Source organism: Physcomitrium patens, chromosome 11 (genome assembly GCF_059467195.1).
Source record: "Physcomitrium patens ecotype Gransden chromosome 11, ASM5946719v1, whole genome shotgun sequence".
In the NCBI taxonomy this organism is placed as follows: Eukaryota; Viridiplantae; Streptophyta; class Bryopsida; order Funariales; family Funariaceae; genus Physcomitrium; species Physcomitrium patens.
Window position 1 is genome coordinate 1662661 of NC_143420.1, and position 22029 is coordinate 1684689.

The 22029-nt window shown below is 36.0% G+C and overlaps 1 protein-coding gene across 2 annotated transcripts; it reads left to right on the top strand.

The window, feature by feature from the left end:
• Nucleotides 1-599: 599 nt before the first annotated feature.
• LOC112288768 (pre-mRNA-processing protein 40C) lies at nt 600-9881 on the top strand. Of its 2 annotated transcripts, none has more exons than XM_024533312.3 (14): nt 600-746; nt 1676-1893; nt 2071-2808; nt 3057-3094; nt 3459-3537; nt 3806-4258; nt 4791-4874; nt 5153-5293; nt 5900-6006; nt 7507-7630; nt 7990-8130; nt 8446-8592; nt 8857-8979; nt 9187-9881. In XM_024533312.3, the coding sequence occupies exons 2-14, from the start codon at nt 1735-1737 to the stop codon at nt 9508-9510; spliced, it is 2658 nt and encodes an 885-aa protein (XP_024389080.1). In that variant the 5' UTR covers nt 600-746; nt 1676-1734; the 3' UTR covers nt 9511-9881. The 2 variants fall into 2 exon arrangements, with proteins under 2 accessions (XP_024389080.1, XP_024389079.1); XM_024533311.3 differs by having other exon boundaries at nt 626-964.
• Nucleotides 9882-22029: the final 12148 nt, after the last annotated feature.

Below are 22029 nucleotides of genomic sequence, written 5' to 3' on the forward strand. Positions count from 1 at the left end.
CTATTTACAAGAATCATGAATAAAAACATTTAAAAAATTTTATTACCAAGAGCAATTGTTACATTTATTAGAAACACAAAGGTGTACACACTTGCCAAAATGAAATTAATTCATGTATAGCTAAGAATAACAAAGGAAAGTTAAAGAAGAAGTTTTTTGGGATAACAAGAATGGTTTCTGTTGAATACTTCTGTGTAATAGTATTGGTTTGAAATTCTTTAGTGTTTTTGTATTTATATTTTATTGCCAATTATAAGTAGAGAATTTTCTTATTTTAAAATATCTAACTTAATTTTTTACTGTTTGCTTCTATTGTTGACATTCCTATTGTTGTATATAACTCCAGAAATTGACTTATTGATTATGTTTCTACATAGTTTTTAGTTTCTAAAATGTCAAAAGTAACTAGGGGTAGATGGCCATTATAATTAATAAAATATATTTTTATTAAAAATGAACAATGTCTTGAATTATTATGAATAAACAAAGCCTGTTGCGTTTACACCCAGCATAGATCTATATCGGGACTAGGAGATCTATATCCTGATTCATACCCCTACAAATCACCCCGCCGAAGTCATACCTTGTAAGAGATTTCCTGATTGGAACACACCCGGGTGGTAGTTCCCTGCTCGGGTGGAAGGGAGTCTGAGGATGTTTTCTAATGGGACTGGTTGCGACAATTGCCGAACAGCTGAATCGCTTCCGAGCGCGGTACAATCGTCGTGTAGCCTCTTCGATCCGAGGTGGGATTGCATCACCCCGCCGTTCTCCGTCTCGCACACTTGATCTGCATTTTTAATTCCTGTTCAATTGCGCTTTTCGGTTGCGAAATTGGACGTTTCTTGGCTGGACTCCCCAGGGTTGGAGGTGGTTTAGAATATTGCTGTGAGTGACATTTCCTGAGGAGGCTGAGAAGCTGAGGAATTGTGCGCAACATTGGCAATCTGGATTGATGGTTTAGGTGAGCGCACTTTTTGTGAGTCGTTTTCACTTAATTAGGGATTAAATCGAGGTTTGTTTTTGGTGCTTTTGTTTCGTGGAAGAGTCTCCATGACGATCAGAGCTAATGAGAGGTGCAATGAAAGCTTACTGGTGCACTCTATCTGGAGCTTCAGACGAGATTTTTTTTTGGATCGAGCGATCTACGCATTTGCATCGTGTGGAGGGCCTGTTGCTGCACTTAAGGTCATCTGATTGAGCGCAGGCTCCCGACTGGCATGTTGTTGGAGTTAGGTTTTGGGGATTTTCTTTGAGGGATTTCTTGGTGGAAATTGCGGAAAAACATTGCTACTTGCCCTACAGCTTTCACCGTTTCAGTTTTTTTTTTTTTTTTTTTTTTTTTTTTTTTTTTTTTGGCTCGTCGGGATTATTCATCGTTGGAATCGACTATTCTGAACCTTTCATCAATACAATTTTGAGCATGCGAGCGAAGATAGTGAATTTGAGGCTGTTAGTCCGATGGGCTGTGCTACACGTAAAAGTCCTTATATTGCAACAGCAAACTTGACATAATTTTATTTTAGCTTTGGTGAATTTTCTACGTAATAACGCTGGTTATTCGTGAGGTTTTGTATTAGCTGCTCTTGAAATTAATTGTAGTCTAGGTGATCGCAACGGTAATCGATCATCTTTCCGGTTTCGATCCTCTCAACCGAGTGTTTGGTACTTGTAGGGGACGATATGGACATCCCCGCGTGACTGGCTTCTGCAACGCAGACCACAGCTACACCCATGGCTGCCACACAAGGTTACTGGGAAGTTTGGAATACAGCTGCTAGTCATCGTCAAGGGCCACCGCAACGTCCTCCTTTTGGGCCTCCCACGCATGTCGCTGCACAACGAAATACTTTTAATCTAAATCCTAACGCTAGTAACTCAGCTGCTCGACCTGTAAGTTGCTTGTCTCATTTCGGAGCTACAATGCATGCTCAGATACTATTTGAGAACTCAGGATGTGGATTTGTTTATAACCCAGTGAATTTTCTTTTCTAGATCAATTTTAGGTCTGCTTAGCTCAAGTTGTGAGCATTGTTATGTGATGATCATCTCTCTCCTGTGTTGCTTCAGATATTTGCCCCTCCCACGACACCTGGTGCTCAGTATGGTGCCCATTCTTCCCAATTGCAACCAAATCATGGCATGCTTCTGAGTTCCAATCTAGCTAGGCCTAATTCAAACGAAGATTCAAATGCAGGGATGTTGCCATCTACTCCAGTTTCTTCTGGATTACACCAGGGTATTCCAAATAATATTGTCTCATCTCAGCAGCCCCCTCAGCAGCCATCCTATCATGGATACTCATCCAATATTGGGATGGGGCCTCTGCAACAAATGGGACCCCCCTGGATGCAGTCAGCGCAACAATTCCAGCGTCCCTCGTACATGGTCTATCCCGGCAATTATCCAGGACCTCTCCAGGCACAGATGCGTCCCTTGGGACCGTCTGTCAATGCAATGCCAGTAGGACCTGCTCCAGGTCTTTTAACGTCTGGTCAAGTTGCTCAGCGTCCTGTGATCTGGACACAAGAGCATCCTGGGCCACCAGCTGCAAGGTCCCCTATAATGACGACGACGACGACGACTGATTCAACTAGGAGCCCAATTGGTAGTAGTAGACGTTCCGTTGCTCTGTTAGACAACCAGTTAAATCTGTCGGGTTCAAAGACAGAGAAGGGTCCAAGTCAGGTTGCTGTCGATCCTGCAGATGTGTGGACTGCTCATAAGACTGATAATGGAGCAGTTTATTATTATAATTCTGTCACTGCCCAGTCCACTTATACACGACCTGATGGTTTCAAAGGGGAGGTAACATGCCGAGGCACATATTTATTTCTTTATTTATTCGAACCTCCTAAATTTAAATTGTTATGGTGATTTATAATGTTTATGTATTTCGGTTGTTATCTATTTGTATTGAATCGCTTGGTTGGGGTGCTTTAACAGCTGATGTTGATGGGTGTGCTTATCATGTTCCAGTTCCTTGCTTTACCGGGAATCATTGCATCAGACTTATGGTGGCATTTTTGCTGGTATGTATTATTTGGAATGCGCAGCCAGCGAAGGTGACAACGCATCCCACGCCTGTCTCTTGGTGAGTGAGGACCTCCAGGGTGTTATCTGCTTTTTGCACCGGAGAGTTATGCTGATGCCTACATATCTCTAAATATCTGGTACTGAATGTCCTTGCTGGTTGGCTTGTACTAGATGTGAATGTGTAATCGAACTGCTTAGTCGGGCCTTCATAGGATCCTCATTAATGCAGGCTGTTGATTAAAGATGATATGTTTTTTGTAAAGTTGAGAAACCAGGGAATGTTTCATTTATAATCTGCTGCATTTTAATTGCAGAAACACTGTAACATAGACTGAAATTGTTTAATGTTTAGAATGCAATGTTTGCTTAAATGAAGCAATGTTGGGAACAGAGGACTGAGATGTTGGTTTGATGTGAGACAGGGAGCGTCTGAGTCCCACTGACTGGGCGCTAGTGACAACTGACGATGGCAAAAAGTACTACTATAACACAAAAAGTCAGGTAATGGATCACAAGTACTTAGTCTGCGATGTAATAGAGCTTGATTTCGTTGACATTAAGCTTGACGAAGGTGTTTCGTTTCAGCAATTTCATCTTGGACCGAAAATGACTGAGGAAGTCTTCGTGCTACGTTAGCGGCGCATTGGCAGGATGTAGGGGTTGGATTTGTTTGATGATAATGCAGTTGATGGGTTTTATGCAATTAATCTGCTTGAGTTCAGATTAAATTCTGGCTTTTTTACTGAGGGTATTTGACTGCAATTTTCAGGCAAGTTGTTGGGAAGTGCCTTCCGAAGTTGCTGAACTTCGTATGAATCAAGAAGAGGTTTCTGGGAAGCTGGTCTTTGAAAGCGTTCCTACTGGCATTTCTCCTGTAGATAAGAGTCCTGTATCTTTTACCCTCAACGTATCAGTATCAGCTGGTGGTCGTGAAACGACGGGGCACAAACCTGGTGCTGATTCTGCCTTAGACCTCATCAAGAAAAAACTGCAAGATGCAGGTGCCCAAGTGACGGTGTCACCAACAACTGGGACCGCTCCAGTTGCAGGAAATACCTTAAATGGTGTATCGTCAGTGGATGCTAGTAATGGAAAGGGTCTGGGGGTTGACCAAACAAAAGATAAGCCCCAGAAAGGTGATAATAAATCCTCAGAAGAATCATCTGATAGTGAAGAAGAGGATCCAGGGGCAACCAAGGAGGAGAAAGTTAATGAATTCAAGGTAAGATTTGGTTTCACCACGTCATGAAAACGGAAGCTTTGCTTACCTCTATGGACTGCAATTAAATAACTTTCATCAGGCTTATGTCCCTCCAGATTGCACAGCATGTTCTGGCCCTTATATTTCGACCATGAAATTATTTGAAATATTAATCACTAGAGGCTGCATTTGTTTCAACCTATGGCCTGAGTATATTGTCTATATGCAAGGGGTTCAACTGTGTCATCAGCTGGTTGTGTGACGTGACTTTGCAAGGATGACGGTGATTTTTTTTGAAAAAAAAAAAAAAAAAAAAAAAATAATAATAGTAGTAATAATTATTATTATATTTTTGGTGTCTCTTGTGGGACTTCAGACAATTTGCCTGTTAACAGGCTTCACTTAACCAGAAGTACGCCTGTATGGAGTTGGACTGCGTAGTGGCAGCTGCTTGCTTGGATTGGTATGATTTATGTGTATTTTACATTATTTTGCTTTGTTGTGGGTGAATACTTTGATGTACCTTTTGCTAAAACCTTAGATCCTGTCGCAGGAAATGCTGAAGGAGAAGGGAGTAGCCCCATTTTCGAAATGGGAAAAAGAACTGCCTAAAATCATTTTCGATCCACGATTCAAGGTGCGCAACGTTTCATTGTAACACTGCATTAGTCATCGTCAATGTATTGCCATGGGGATGCTTGTGTCGTGTGTTGTGTACAAAGCGAACTAGCTTTTAGTTTCCAGCGCAAGGAAGATTCACTTTTTTGCTAACTGAGGCTGATTATGTTTGGTGATCTGGAATTAACTATAAATGCAAGTTCTAAATAGTAGTTTATTTATTTTTTTATTTTTTTGAAGGTCTCTGTAATATCTTATGAATTGTTCTGCAGTTTAACTATACGGATTTTTTTGTAGGCTATTCCAAGTCATACCGAGAGGCGGTCTATTTTTGAACACTACGTGCGAACAAGGGCTGACGTTGAGCGAAGGGAGAAGCGGGCTGCACAAAAGGCTGCCATTGAAGGATTCAAGCAACTTTTGGAGGAAGCAGCAAAGGTTTTCCTTCTAACTATTTCCTCTTTCTCCCTACTTACCTATCAGTAATTGATGTAGAAGTCGTCGAATGCTCTCTTTCAGCTGTAATGTCTATGATGGTGTCTCATTCCTTATAACTTTGATGAACTTCCACTTGTTTTTGGAGGGAGGGTCGGCGATGGACGGGTGGTATCTCTTGTGTTCTTCAGCTGAACTGTTGCAGCTTTGACTTCATCATTATACAGTTTTGGTCTTTCCAGCAATTTGCAGAGATGTGGCTTCTCAGGTTTAAGCTCAGTTGTCTACTTATTGCAGTCTTCTGGTAGGTTGCAACCTCAAAAGATCTGTGCTTCATATAACCCTGTCGTAATGGACTGAGTTGCAATTTTTGAGCATTGAAAGCTGTTCGATTGTAAGTCTGATGCTTCTCATGGAGCATAATTGAATCCTGTACAAACGATTATTCTTCAAGGTAGGATTTGGAAATGCGAAGTTTATTCCAAACGGATCAACGAGGGGCTTCATCTTGGGATAGGTGTGTCATGTCATTCAACCGACTGTCTACATTGATGATCACGTCTGTAATGTCCAGGAGTCGCTGATAACGAGGTTGATATTATTATCCAGGATATCTCGCACACAACTACGTATGATAGTTTTGTGAGAAAATGGGGCCATGACACTCGCTTTGAAGCTCTGGAGCGGAAGCATCGAGAATCTTTGTTGAACGACAGGTTTGGTGATGTCTTTGTATTGTTGATCTTTGTTGCATGTGGTCCAATTAAGGGATGGTCCTCAATGTGTCCGTGTGCTTTCTTTCAGTCAGTCCACGTGAATGACTAGAAATGAGGATAGGTTCTCTTAGTACCTAAAATTGCTTGAAAATCTTTTGTCTGCATTGTTCTGGCATGGTTAAATGCGCTGAGACTTCACTTGAGATTGTACCCGAATCTTTAATCAATACCTGCACATTCATGTTGTATATGTCAGATATTGGTGTGATTTCGATGGTCGTCACTTGTGGTTGTAGGAATAGTATAGAACGATTCAAGGTGTTTTTACAGTCTTCGAGATTGCACATCGTGCCGATGTACGTTTTGAACCTTGGATTTTTGGATTAGAAACACAAATTTCTTCTTGAGCTAATATTCGACAATCTATTAGTGTCTTTTCATTTGATTGCTTTACGGATGAATAAATCCTCCTAGACAGTCAGTTTTAGCAGGAGGAATTGCAAAGATATGAGTGGTTAGCTGACATTATATATGGTTCAATGTTTATGTGGATGTTAAAGAAGCAACCCTGACCCACTCTGCGATGTTGCCGAGCCTTGTGTGGCATCAGGTATACATTCCCCTTTTATGACGATTTTCGTCCACCATTCGAGCAACTTCAATCTCTTATCACCTTTCCATTTTCAATACTAAAGTCGTATTCTGGTACGACCCTTAATTATTAGTTTGTTTTGATGGACTACGCTCTTCCTATTTATGTATGTTACCAACACTAGCTCCTTGCTCCGATGCCCACATTTCAGCATGGTCTTTGGATAGCATGCGTTTCTTATGTTATTTTCCAATATATTATGGCCATAATTTTACAGGAATAGAGGTGCAATATCTTTGCCTAATGCATACGTTTTGTAGCTTGACCAGGCCATAAAAGTCCATCGTTGCTAATTTACCTTTTGCTAGGTCTACTGGAACTTGTGGGACTCTCCACAGATGAGATCAAACTGAGTTACCCGATTGAACTTGCTTTATTTTTATTTTTTATTTGTTTATTTTCTTTTCCTTTTCCTTTTCCTTTTTCCATTTCTCTGAAATATAGTTTTTATCTTTAGAATGGATGTGGTGGGGAGTGTTCAATCTATTGATTTTAGGTTTATTTATCAGAGTGTGTTGTGTATTTCTGTACCGCTATTTTATAATAGATTTTAGTTTCTTCTTTCTTGTATCCGCTGTTCAGACGCAGACTCGAGTATATCCTGTCTTTTCCTTCATTTCTAGGCCGTTTTGTTTTTTTGTGTTTATTCAAGATACTCTACGTTCTCTATGTTATGGCTGCATGTTATATTTATGTTTGGATAATCGTTCACTTGAGCATTTCATCGAGTTATGCGGTTTGTTTACGTTCATGTTCCGATTCTGTGTCTAATGCTTTCTGTATCTTGTATCTTTTTTCGTAAAAATCGAAATTTAGGCAGCTTTTGAGTTATCCACGTTGGCTTGCAGGGTTGCTCCACTGAGGAAGGCTGAGGAGGAGAGAGTTAGAGCTGAACGTGTTGCTGCTGTGGCTGGCTTTCGAGCTCTTGTATCAGAGAAGGGTGATATCAATTCAACTAGTCGCTGGTCCAAGGTAAAGGATGTTTCATGGAATCGAGTGGCGATGTGGCCTATTTTCTTGGGGTTTAATTTATTTGTGGTCTCGAACAACTTAATGGTATTTGGTTTCAATGGCTTGTTGGCTGCTTTGAGTTAAGATCCATGTTATTGTTTTTTATTATTCCCATTATGAAGTCCATAACTTGAAAGATGTAGTGTTTGCCTTCAATGCACCCGGCGCATTCTCAGGGTTGATGGCATTATCGGTGGAGCCAGAGAAATTTTATTTATACTCTTAAGTCAGCGATTGGACACAGTTTTTTTTGGGTCCATACACCTAAATTAGCTCTCTTTTGGTTTCTTGTTTGTCTGATTTTTTGTGTTGTGATTCAGGTTAAAGAAAATCTACGTTCCGATCCTCGTTACAAGCTTGTTGAGCGGGAAGAAAGAGAAGTGCTGTTCAATGGTATTATTTCAGAATTGAAGGCAGCAGAGATTGAAGTGGAGAGAGCAGCTAAAGCTAAGAAGGAAGAGGTTAGCTCACTTTCTATATTTGAAGTTTTAGAACGCTGACTTTATGACCACTGGCATGTATGACGCTGTTGTTTGGTAAATTATTGTTACAGAATGGAATATGTAGAGATTACTGATACCTTCGTTCATGTTTTTCATCGACGAATCCAATCATGATTTTCTATATTTGGCGTCAATGTTTCATACTTGGCTTGCATGACAGAAATGACTTCGTAAAAATCAACCATGGTCTTCTGTTGGATTGCAAATGGACATCAATGGCGTTGAATTTTTTTCCTTGAACAAATGTTCATTCGCTTGATGGCATTGGTACAGGAGAAATCGAAAGAGAAAGAACGAGATGCACGTAAGCGCAAGGAGCGGGAGGAACAAGAGCTTGAGAGAGTGCGTGTAAAATCTCGTCGGAAGGATGCTGCATCAGCTTATCAAGCTCTTCTGACTGAGAAAATCAAGGATCCTGAGGTAGACTCTGTCACTAGTTCCTTCGTTTAGAGGGGATGAAGAGTAGCGCTTATTTTTAACATACTATGTGCAGCGCACATGCGTAGATTTTTTTTTCCTTTTTATATATGTAATATCAATACTAACCATGGGACTTGCTTATGTTTTGGTGGATTTGGTAGTCGTGCATAGGCTCTTTTTTCCAGGCATCGACAGTTTTTAACTTTATGCTTTTAGCTCTCTGCTGTGTATTGATTCTATGGCTCTTATATTTGACATTCACAGACGTCTTGGACTGAAGCGCGGACCCAGTTAGAGAAGAATCTTTTGGGTCGTGCTTCTAATTCAAACATTGATGCCACAGAGAGGGAGCGAATCTTTCGGGTGCATATTGATGGATTGTATAGTGTATGCTTCCAATCCTAAATCCTATAGTCATTGAAGTGTTAACGTTTTTAAATCACATGGTATGTTAGCCTGACAGGGTGCGTAAAACCACACAAGTTTGTACTTACCAGGATTTGAGGATCGAACATACTTATGCCACTTATCTGCTTGTATATTCGAACACTCTTGAAACCTTCTGAATTTGCTCTTGGGGACTTGTTGGGTCAGCGCTGTGTCCGAGACTTTCGGTCGCTCCTCTCAGATCTGATCACTCCCGAAGCTGCTGCCAAGCACGATGAGGAGGGGAGAACACCACTGGACTCTTGGCACGAAGCTAAGAAGGTATTAAAACTAGACCCGCGTTACAGCAAAATGCCGCGACGAGAGCGCGAGTCGTTGTGGAGAAAGCACGTTGATGACTTGCAGCGGCGGACAAAAACAACAAATCCAACCAGCAGGGATGATAATCACTTCTCTACCCGCAGGAGGGCTTCGACACCTCCCAGATCTCATCAGAGATCGCGCTCACTTGGGAGACGTTTTCGACGATGACAGTGGCATTGTCCAGAATTATTCAGATGGATTATGGGAGATTGTCCCTTAATCTCTGGAATTGTGCACATGTTACAAGGAACACGTATCTTCCGGTTGTGGGCTTTTACATGTTACTACCTAAGAGGTTTAACCCTTGCCAATGGTTTGTGACCTAGCGAACTGTTTTATTCAGGTTATAGCTTCAGATGGGCCTACTAACACGACTTCTTTTTAATACTAGTTTGTTTCGAAACAAGAAATATAGTTCTTGAGCACTCCAAATACGGTTTCAAATTGTAATATGATTCCAGAACGGTTTTTTCCCCCGCATTCCTAAGCTTAGTTGTGTACATATCTTCTTCAAATCTATAAACATTTTTATTTATTTATTTATTTTGTTCTTCCAAATATTTGCTGAAAAGTTGGCCATAATTATTACAACGTATCAGCTACATATTAGATATAGAAAAAATTGATATGGAATGCAGTTATTTTAAAACTCACAAAGTAGTATGTTTTATTTTAGCATAATCACATAATAGTGTGAAAAGATTATTACTTGTTTATTCTCTACATAAGAAATTTATATTAATAGAATGTGTAAATACACACATAGAAAGTTAATAATATTTCTTAAAATTTCTTAAATTTATATTTTAAAAATAAGTATAAAATATAAGGATCTTAAATTGAAATAAAGGTGTAATTTTTGTTGCATTGTACAATATTGACAACTATTTACTTAACATAAATGCAAGCTGAGTATTGTCAAACTTTGTCAAGCACGTCAAGGTTAATGTATTGAGAAAAAAAAAAAAAATACATATATACACATATAATAAGCCCTCTGTTAACAAGCCATATGTGGACAAACCTTATCACAACAAATTCTTGGTTTAGATGGCCTAATGTTGTTAGAACAAGTTGCAATGCAACAACCATGTCTTCTCATTTGGAGTAGCAACTTCCGTAAGCAATAATCTTGCAAGTAGGATTTGATTTATCTCTTTCTTACCAACTCTTGAACAGATTGTAGAGTTCTAATGTTTAGAAACTCAAATTGTCAAATATACATTCAGTAGTAGGTTCAGCTCATGGTAGCGATTTCACTTGAAACCACAATTTAAAGAATGATTGACAAATTTCAAAAAATGATAACGACGAGGTTACTACCCTGCAACAAAATCAATATCACTCTTCCAATTTTTTCCAGACAAAATGCATCAATGGCAACAACTATCTAAATACTGTGTCATGCCCCTGAACCAACCCGTAGACCTTACGTAAACTGCACTCGTCCAAAACTGCTCATTCTTCCTGTACAAAGATTCCAAATACATTCCAAACCCACGAACCCTTAGCAAACTTTACAAGGATGAAAGGTGTAGTTTAGTGTGATGGAAGTAGACGGGTTTGCTCAAGTATACGCCTCGATTCAAGGTTCAAATGCAAAAACTGGTTTATTAATTTTCATCAATTAAACCACTGCGGCAATTCTAAGCACATCATCACCTTATTTCTCCACCCCAAAAAAAAAAAAAAAAAAAAAAAAAAAAAAAACCAAATCCCCCCTTCTCCGAGAAACGTTAAGTTGACGGTTTAAGGTATTCCAACGTTGGATTTAGACAAAAGTCAAGCATCCACAGACACTCCAAGCAAACCTAAATTCTCTGTGACAATCATCCAAAGACCGTTGAAGACAGAAGTGCTTCAAAATCACCATTCGCTTCCATTTCAGGCCCAACACGAACCCCTTCATTAGACTAGCATCTCGCTTACTCGCTTCGAAGGATCAAACACCAGCCTGCCTCATCGGCTTGGCTTGATGAGGCAGTGATCTTAGATTTTCACCCCCAGATCTTCAGTTCCATGCGTAGTTGAGAAAAGATTTTCGCTGCCGCATCTGACGTCGTCAGACATACGATCGCGAGTTGGAGTAGCGAGAGATGGAGATCCTGAAAGAGGCTCTCGTGTAAGATTCCGTGGTTCAGTGCCATCGCTGCATGTGCGAGTTCAACTTCCACAGGCAACTCTGCATGGAGTTTCATTACGTGGGGTCTCGACAACGGTGGAATCCACTACTCAGCTTCGACTCTCGTCGTCGTTTTGTGTTGAAGCTCACCGACACTGACAATGCCGAATGCTTTCGAAGTCTTGCACTCTTCATCACTACCCGTCTGTGATGCCGAAGACTCCGATTATCAGTTGTTATGGTATGAAATTAAACAACAATAAAACCAAATATTAACTCTGATGCAACTTCCAAGTGCAATTTATCAGTGTGATTGTTTCCATGAGTTCGTTTTCAGTTGAAACGTTTAAGAATCAGAATTTATTGTAGAAAGTAGTAATCAGCACAAGACCGTGCAATCATTTCACTTCAATGAAAAATCATTGATGTTATATATATATGAAACAAAATCTTTAAATATTTCATAATGTGTTCGTTGAAAATTTCAAAGTTGGCTGGTAGAGTGGAAGATAAATGTTTTAGAGTATTAGAAAGAAGAATATCTTGGTAATCAAAAAATTTGGATGATGCATTCTGTTCTAATGTTAGGAAGAAGTTGAGTTCAAATCTGAGAATGGATGTGGGTTTTGTTTACATATATGCTATTGAAGTTAGTCATAGGAGAAAGCTTTCTCAAAAATAAAAGAGGGTGTTGTCTTATAATTATTTTAGAAATTTATAAGAAGTTGAAGTTTTTTATATTTAAAATAAAAATATATTTATGTCTTTTAATATAAATTCAAATGGTTTTTTAAAATTACTATAAATTATAAATAATAATTTATAAGAACAATTTTTTAATTGACATTGTTTTATATAATTTCAAAAAAAAAAATTCTAATATAATGCACTCAGATTGTGTTATATTTTTTGTTTATTTTAAAAAAAAATTATGATATTTTTTTGAAAAATAACTATTAGTAAATACGAGTTGATGTTGGATTAGAAATAAGACAAAATATAACAATAGAACAAACCAATATACAAATCAAGCAAAAAATTAAGTTAGCAAGAAAATAAAGATTTTTGTCTTGTCTATTTTTAAATTAGAATAATTAGATCCTATAAAAAATTTTATAGAAGATTTTAAGAATTATAGAAAAAATTAGATATTAAAAAAATCTTCTTTAAATATCTCTTGAAGATTGTTAAAAGTTATAGATAACTAAAATATTCTATTAAAGTTTTTAAAAGACTAAAAAAGGATTCTAAGTTATTTTTAATTATTAAAAACTTATTTAGAAGCTAAAAGAATAAATTTAAAGATTTTAAAGTTTTCTAAAAATTACATAAAAATTTATGAAATCATATAAAATACTTTATTATTTTTTTGAATAATTATAAAAGATTCTTTATAATATTTAAAGTTAAAATATGTTCTATATTTATAACATTATTTCTACTTTTAGTGACAAGATTGTTTAGAAGTTTTTATAATCTATCTTTCTAAATTTCTAAAATATAAAGATTTGTGAAAAACTCTCATAATATATATTGTCTTCTATTCTTCAATTGATTTTGTTATTGAAAATAAATTAGTTTAGTTTCAAAAAAATAAAGAAATTTCAAGTGTATTATAAATGTATGTAGAAATAATACAAAAATAATGGTAGAATATATAGCTATCAAAGAAATAAATAAAATTTCAACAAATTTTTAAATACTGCTAGATCTTCTATCAAATAATTTTTTTATGTCTAATTTAAATTTATTCATACCTGCAAATAAGCTAATTAATAAAATAACATAATTTAAAGATTATACTTTTTTTTAATCTTACAAGATTATATATTCTATATTTTAAGAAATTATACTTTTTTATAATTTTACAAGATTATATATTCTATATTTTAAGAAATTATACTTTTTTATAATTTTACAAGATTAACAATTGTTGCCTCATTAAAACCTTATTTAAGAAAATCTTATTGTATTCAAGGAAAAAACCATAGATGAAGGAAAAAGAGTACAATATTATCTTAAAAGTTCATTAACTTTCTTGGTGAAGAAAAGCAAGTCAATGCATGCCAATGCCATAAGTAAGTCGGTGATGGTTGCACAAAGGGAGAACTTTGGTGAAGAAATCAACAAGGTTATTTGTAGATTCAATTTTCTTGATCTTAAGTACTTGATTAGTAACTAAGTCATAGATATAACTAAAATACTTTGGATTAATATGCTTTGTCCTATTGCCTTTAATAAAACCAACTTATATTTGTGCAACACAAGCGCTATTGTCTTCATATAAGATAGTTGAAGAATTATCATATGAAAGTCTAGAAGTTGTCTGAATAAGTTTATGAATTGATCGTAATTAAATACATTCTTGAGATGCTTCATATAAAGCAATAATTTTTGCATGGTTGGATGAAGTTATAATTATAGTTTGTTTCATTGATTTCTATGATATTGCAACTCCATGTCTTAAGAATACATAACCTATTTGAGATTGAGCTGTTGTAATATTAGATTTATATCATGCATTAGAATATCCAACTAATTTTGGATTTGTAAATTGTATGTAGTACAATTCCAAATCTTTGATACTTTTTAAATAATGTAATAAATATTTGATGTCATTCCAATGTCATAGTATTGGACGTGCATTGTGTCTTGCAAGTATACTTAGTGCAAATACAATATTTGATCTTGTAAATGTGACAAAATATAAAAGTGCTCTAATTGTTGCAAAAAATAGATATTAATTTCCTAATATTTCCTCTTCTTCTTTGCATGGATGGTATGGATTATGACCATCATAACCATGTCCAACCATTAGCATTAACAATAGATAAGCATCAATCATATTAAATCTTTGTAAGATTCATCTAATATATATTAGTTGGTAGAAAAAAATGCTACCATCTGTGAGATGCATAATTTGAAGACTAATAAAAAGATTTGTTTTTTCTAGAATTTTCAGCTCAAACTCACAAATAAGTAGGTTAGTAGCTACATCACATATAAATCTAGTACCCACTAGGTCAAGATCATCAACATATACAGTGATGATCAAAAAATCAATTTTTTCTCGTTTCATAAATAAATAAGGAATTAATAGATCACTTACAAACTTATTTTTAATTAAATAATCTTGAAGATATTGATATTACATGCATCCAAATTATTTTAGACTATACATGGCCTTGTGTAATTTAATACCACAATATCGTCCTAGAGCAAGTGCATTTGGAGTTCTTGTTTTCAAACTAGGAAGAACTTTCATATAAATATTTGTATAAAAAAAACCATACAAATATGCACTTATCACATCCATGAGATGTATCTTAAGGATAGCATAAACTTCTATTCTAATAATATATTAGAATATAATTGAATCCATGAATAGAAAATATATGAATTCATAATCAATGCCAAATCATTGGATAAATCTATAGTCAACAAGACAAGTTTTATAGCAGGTTATTTGATCCTTAATATCTTTCTTACATACTAATATCATTATAAATTCCACAACACAAGAAGTAAGAGTGTCCACAATTAGACCAAAGACTTTCTTCATATGTAAAAAAATATATTCCTCTTCAATGGAAATTTTCCATTTTAATCAATCAGAGCAATGCATCGCTTTTTGAATGGATTGAGATTTAGGATCCTCTTTCCTCTAAGAAAAACCTTTTGCAATCATGAATGCAAATGATTCATTTATTATAATAGATGGTTTATTCCAAATGTCATTTATAGCATAATTTAGAACAAATAATTTTATACTTAACTTGATTTTATTCTTCCTGATTTCAAGATTTTCTATTGTATAAGGTGAAGGTATAATTTACATGGACATATCATCATTAATTGATGGTAATTTGGATTTAGTAGGAACTTCCACAAAAACAATACTAGAATCATCACATGTTACAGCCTTCTTCTTTCATAACTGCTTATTTGGTCCACAAGTCTTTTTAATTTTTGATGGTTTAACCTAAGATATATTAGTTAGTACTATTGCAATCTGACCAAGTTTATTTTGAACCTCATTAATTGGAACTCTTGTAATCCAAGGTACATCATTGAAGCCATCAAGTGTTTCATCTACAATCTATTTTAGATACAAAATCTTTGCAACTTCAATTTCAACCAAAGATGTTTTAGAATCATGATTTATTGTAAATATTTTTGGTGCTTCAAATACAAGTATTGTATTTCTTTATTGAATAAATATTCTTCTTTAAAGAGATGGAAATACATTCTTTTAAAAATGATAATTTTAGAAATGTGTACGTAATAATATGCTAATTGATAGATTAACAATACAAATAATATTTGATGAATCAAAACCAATATATATGCCCTTTTGTCAATGAGCTCCAATGGTACGCTATTGAGGTTCTGGTATTAGAATCCAAGCATGGCAACCAAATATCCATAGATGAGATACATTTGGAATACGACCTAAAATGATCTCTTGTAGTAAGATAATTTTAAGAAAAGAAGGATGGAGGCATATTAATATTGCAGCATAGAAAACTACATGATCCTACATAAATGTAGGTAAATTCACTTGAAGAAGGAGTCGCTAGGTAATGAGTTGTATATGCTTTATAAATGACTTTGCAAGTCCATTTTGAGCATGTTTATACAAAACAAAATATATCAACTCAATCCATATTATAGTACAATAGTCTTTAAAAGACTTTGATACAAATTCTTTTACATTATCTATAAGCAATGTTTTAATAGGATAATAAAAAAAAACATGCTTAAAAATAAATAAGCATAGATATAAGATTGGTAAATACTATGTTTTAAATTGATAATAATGAAACATGTGATTGTTTGCCTGATGCATCAACAAGGACCAAAAAATAATGAAATGTTCTAGATATTGAATTAATAGGACTACAAATATCACCATGCAACCTTCCAAGAATTGATGATAAATTTTGTGGAAGTTTCCAAATTAAAGGCCAAGCAATCATCTTGCCTTATACACATGCATGACATAATTTTATAGAATTTGCATCTATAGATCTTAAATTATACCCAGTTATACATGAAATTATCTTCTAAAATAATGTAGATCATGGATGTCTCAATTATCCATACTAGAGAGAAATGTGACTCACTATGATAGGTGATGTAAAATTAAATATAATAGGAGGCTAAATTGCAATCCAATATAAACCATTTGTCACAAGAAAGGCTTTTTTTACAACTTTGTGGTTCTATGGAAGAACCAAAACCTCCTACCTATGTAGAATTGTAGTTGGGATGTGATCACTATTAGCACGCACATCTCGATAGCTAATTAGACTCCGACGTGCTGAAGGTGCAAATATTTTATGTTTATATTTTATGATGGAACTTTTAGGTAATTTTACCATCACTGTTTCCTCTTAGAAATAAAATACATTTGCTCCAGCTATAGTCATCAAATTTATAGTTTGCCAAATTGAAGGTTTTTCAATAAAAAAAACCTTCTATCCCACAAGATAATATGTGTTGTTGGAAAATCAATGATGCATCATTTGACTCATTATTAGAGGTTTTGTCATTCATATAAGCCTCTAAATTATCAATACCAATTGAATCCATAGATGCATCCATGGTATAAACTTCATGAGCCTCAAATTAAAATTTCATATTTTTTTAGAATATTTTAAGAAAGTATTTTGTAATATAGCACATATATGTCAAATGTCCAATCATCTCACATTTATGGGAGGAATAGAACTTTGATTTTTGTTTTCTACTTTAATTAGTTGTAGAATATTTATTCTTTTTATAAGGATAGAAATAGTCATGACCATGATTGACCTAGTGCTTATGAGCACTTTTTTTATGTTTGTATAATTTCTTCTAAGACTTTGAAATATTAAATACATGAGACTCTAGAACCGTGGTTCCAATAAGACAAGCTTCTACATTATATAAGAGTAGCTCGTTTTATTTCTCTACAAGAAGAAGATAAGACATGAAATCAGAATGACTCTAAAATTTTATGTTCCTATATTGTTGTGCAAGCACATCAAATGTGGGAAGAAATATAGAGAGAATTTTTTCAATCATTTTTTCTTTAGAGATTTTTTTTCTACATAATCATAGTTGTAAGATAATATGATATATTTTATTATTGAAAGCATTTAAATTTGGAAAATCTAAGATACATAAATGTGTCCAATCATGACATGCATGGGGAAAGAAAATAGTCTTTTGATGATCAAACCTCGATTAAAGATTCTTCTAAAGCTTGGGTGGATTTTCCATTTCCAAATATTAATATTGCAATGTAAGTATAAGATGACAATGAAGGAGAAGAAGTACTTTTGAAAGGATAGCAAGAGGAATTGAAGTACTTATAGTAGGAGATTCTTCAAAAAAAATTACATTCAAGAGTTTTTTTGTAAATAAATTTATTTTTGTCATTTTTACCTATTATAGATAATTATTTCTATCAACAGCCAATGATAGAAATAAAAAAAGCTTAAAAATATTGAGATGCAATGGTGATAGTTGAAAACATAGTAGAGGTAATTGAAGAAGTTGAAGCACTTATTATAAATAAATCTATGAATAAAAATATAAGATCAAGCAAAAAAGGTTGAATAAAATGTACCTTAAATAAAATAATAAAGTTAAAACTTTAAAAAAAAAATGTTAAAAATTTCAAGATATATATATATATATATATATATATATATATATATATATATATATATTTTTTCTACAAAAATAAAGATTTGCGGTAAATTACGACAAGACTCGATAACTCGGTGACAGGGTGCGGTAGTTGGTGGCAAGGTATGACATTCAATAGCACGATGGTATAAACAGTGGCAAGATGTGGTAGTCAATGGTAGGTTACCTCGTATTTTATTTTTTTATCTTAAGAGTTGATAGGTTGATGTCACGGACATAGAATACAGACTTGATATCTACCAAAAAGTTCAAGAAGAACTGACAAGAACTAGATTAATCAGATGAATACAAGAACAACACCAGAGAGGTGAGCTAGAGCTCCAAGAGATGTGTTGTCGAGACTGAAGAACTCTTCAGCCTCGATTCCAATATATGCTCCTATTTAGGAAGCTTTTCAAGCAACTTCTACCAACTAAGAAGCTTCTAGAAGGTTCCAGAGACTTGCTTCTAGAAGGTTCTAGAAACTTATCTCTAGAAGGTTCTAAGGACTATGTCCCTAACATCTTCTACCAACTAAGAAGCTTCTGGAAGGTTCCAGAGACTTGCTTCTAGAAGGTTCTAGAAGCTTGTCTCTAGAAGGTTCTAGAAACTTGTCTCTAAAAGGTTCTAAGGACTATGTTCCTAACATCACCCCCTCTTTTAGCTTCGAGGTCTCTGAGAAGCAATGTTGTTGTCAATCAGTATCAATGCAAGAAAATGAAGATCTGTCGCATAACGTCTGCTATGAACTCCAACTGTTGTTCACGAGGTAAGTGGTTCATCGGCCCTTGAAGCCAACGGTAGTGGCCCACTCCTTCAACTTCTAACCAAGCATGAACTTCCATGTCTTCATTGTGAAATTGTCCTGCAAATATGCCTTCTGGTTGACCATCGTAAGCAGGCTCGGACTCAAATACAATCACCAGTGATCGATTACTTGGTATCCTCCATCGTCGTCGTGGTGTAGGTGGTTCTTCATCTCGGGGTCGCCTTCGTGAGCTAGTCGGTTGAGATAATCTGACTGGCATAGTATCTATCTCTTGGCTATCCATATCAGAAGACCAAACTATGGCTACTGAAAAAATTCTATTTTATCTTGGAGAAAATAACTCCATCAACTATGAATTTTGGTGGCGCTCTCCCCTTCTCTTATATTCTTGGATGAACAAGCTTCAGAAAGAAGCTATTGTCGAACCGGCTTAGGTTTATGAGGATGTTGTTGATGAAACTCCTCTACCTTTTGCGGCGCATTGGTGAGATTTTCAGCTGGCTCCCACGTTTGCTCATTAATGTCGTAGCCGTACCAATGAACAAGATACTCCAACTTGCCCCACCTTCGTCGTGAATCTAGTACCTTTTCAACCTCGTATTCCTCGTGGTTCTCGATCTCAATACTAGGTGGCGGACATTGTATTCTTCCAGGAAAAGATGACTCTTGATAAGGCTCTAACAAAGAAACATGAAAGACTGGATGTACCTTCATAGAAGCCGGTAATTCTAGACGATATGCCACTGGATTGATTTGGTTTTGGATGGTAAATGGTTACAATCTTCGATAGTCCAACTTATCACATGGTCGCTTGGTCTTGATATTCTGTCGAAGAAGCCATGCTTTATCTCTAATTTTGAAAGTAGGTGCTTGATTTCGAAATCTATCTGCAGACGCCTTGTAGGATTCTTGAGCGGATTGTAATTGAAGCTTCAACGTATTTTGAAGCTCTGATAGTTGTTTTGTAAATCCTTCAACTGCTGGATTGTTATTTGTTGATGGACTCAATAAATCAAGCTTTGGATGATATCCATAGTTGGAAAAGAATGGTGTGTATTGAGTCGATGCATGGAGGGTGTTGTTATATGCAAACTCAACTAGCGACAGATATGTAGTCCAATCATCTTGCTGATAGTTGATGCTGCATCGTAAGTATTGTTCTAAGACTTGGTTCACCCGTTCCGTTGAACCATCAGTTTGAGGATGAAAAGCCAAAGAAAGCTTGATATTCACCTTCAGTATCTCAAAGAGAGATCTCCAAAACTTTGATACGAACTCGGTTCCTCGATTTGATACGATATCATCTGGTAGTCCATGATATCGATACACATTATCGAGAAAGAGCCCTGCTGTGACTTCACTGGACGATGTCTTCTTGCAAGGGACAAAGTGTGCCATTTTTGTAAGCTGATCTACCACAACAAAGATGTTGTCAAATGAGTTGGATGATGGTAGGTCCGTGATGAAGTCCATCAAAATTGAAGACCATGGTCAACATAGAATCGGCAATGGCTGTAGGAGTCCATAAGGACGATGCCGAGGATTCTTGGATCTTGAACAAATGTCGCAGGAAAGGACAAAATCTTTCACATCCTTCTACATTTGTAGCCACTAAAAATCTCGAGAAATAAGCTCCAAGGTCTTGTTGAATCCAAAATATCCCGCAGCTGGAAAAACGTGGCGAGATTGAAGAACTCGGAGTCGTGTTGGTCCTTTTGAGATATATAACCGCTCTTCAAAGTATAAAGGATCTCCCTCCACCTTGAACTTGTCGTCATTGGCACGCTGCTTAATATCAATGGCTACTGAATCTTCAATGGTTACGGCACGTACCTGATTCAGGAAGTCAGCATCAATTGGCATAATAGTACCGCAAAGCTGAAATTACTCTAGCTTCAACAATGTTGTACATTGTTGATCAAATGTTGCTTCTGCAGCCTTTGGTACAAGATACGATCTCCTCGATAAGGTACCAGATAGTCCTTGCTGCTTTCTAGGTCGATAAGTGATAATAAAATCAAACCTAGATAGCAACATACTCCAACGAGCTTGACGTCGATTTAGAACTCGAGCCGACATGAAATACTCTAAATTCTTGTGATCTGTGTATACGGTCACTGGATGTGCAGCTTCTTCAAGAAAGTGACGCCATTCTTGGAAAGAATCCACTATAGCAAGAAGTTCCTTATCGTGGATCTCATAATTGATTTCAACAGCAGAGAACTTTTGAGAATAGAATGCAACCGGATGGAGCTTCTTGTCTTCTCTCATTTGTGAAAGTATAGCTCTCAAAGCAAAATCCAAAGCATCAGTTTCTAAATAAAAGATCTTTGTAAAGTCTGGATGTACCAAGATTGGAGCCATAATAAATGTGGTTTTCAAGTCTTGAAATGCCTTCTCTGCTAGAGGTCTCCATTCCAGCTTATCCTTGCATGTCAACCGAGTGAGAAGAGCAGCAACTTGAGAGTAATTCTTGATGAAGATCTGATAGAAGTTGGCAAAGCCAAGAAAGCATTGTACGTCTCTCACCGTCTTCAAAACCTCCTAGGACATGATTGCTTCCACCTTCTTAGGGTCCATCTTCAAGCCTTCCGTAGTCGCAACGAATCCCAAAAATTCCATCTCTATTTGATGAAACAAATACTTCTCCAACTTGGCATATAGTGCTTGCTCGCATAGTTTCTCCAAGACCAAATGAACGTGCTTTTCATGCTCTTCTTCATTTTTGGAGAATATTAGAATATCATCCAAATAGATGACAACAAAATCGTCAAGATACTCTCGGAAAATATCATTCATCATATGTTGAAAGACCGCTGGAGCATTAGTAAGACCAAAAGGCATGACATTATACTTAAAATGGCCATACCTTGTACGGAACGCTGTCTTCCACTCATCTCCTTCCTTGATTCGTACGAGGTTGTAAGCTCCCCTTAGATCAATTTTTGTAAAGATCCTTGCACGTCTAAGTTGTCCTAAGAGACCAGAAATCAAGGGTGACGGGTAACGATTTTTCTTTGTTACCTTGTTGAGGCCTCGATAGTCCACGCACATCCGCAACGAGCCATCTTTCTTCTTCACAAATAGGATGGGTGCTCCAACTAACGATTTTGAATGA

Coding starts and splice junctions, on each gene's coding strand:
- LOC112288768 (XM_024533312.3), top strand. CDS start 1,735: ATGGCTGCCACACAAGGTTACTGGGAAGTTTGGAATACAGCTGCTAGT. Junction 7,631..7,989: donor CAACTAGTCGCTGGTCCAAG/GTAAAGGATGTT, acceptor GTTGTGATTCAG/GTTAAAGAAAATCTACGTTC. Junction 8,131..8,445: donor CTAAAGCTAAGAAGGAAGAG/GTTAGCTCACTT, acceptor GCATTGGTACAG/GAGAAATCGAAAGAGAAAGA.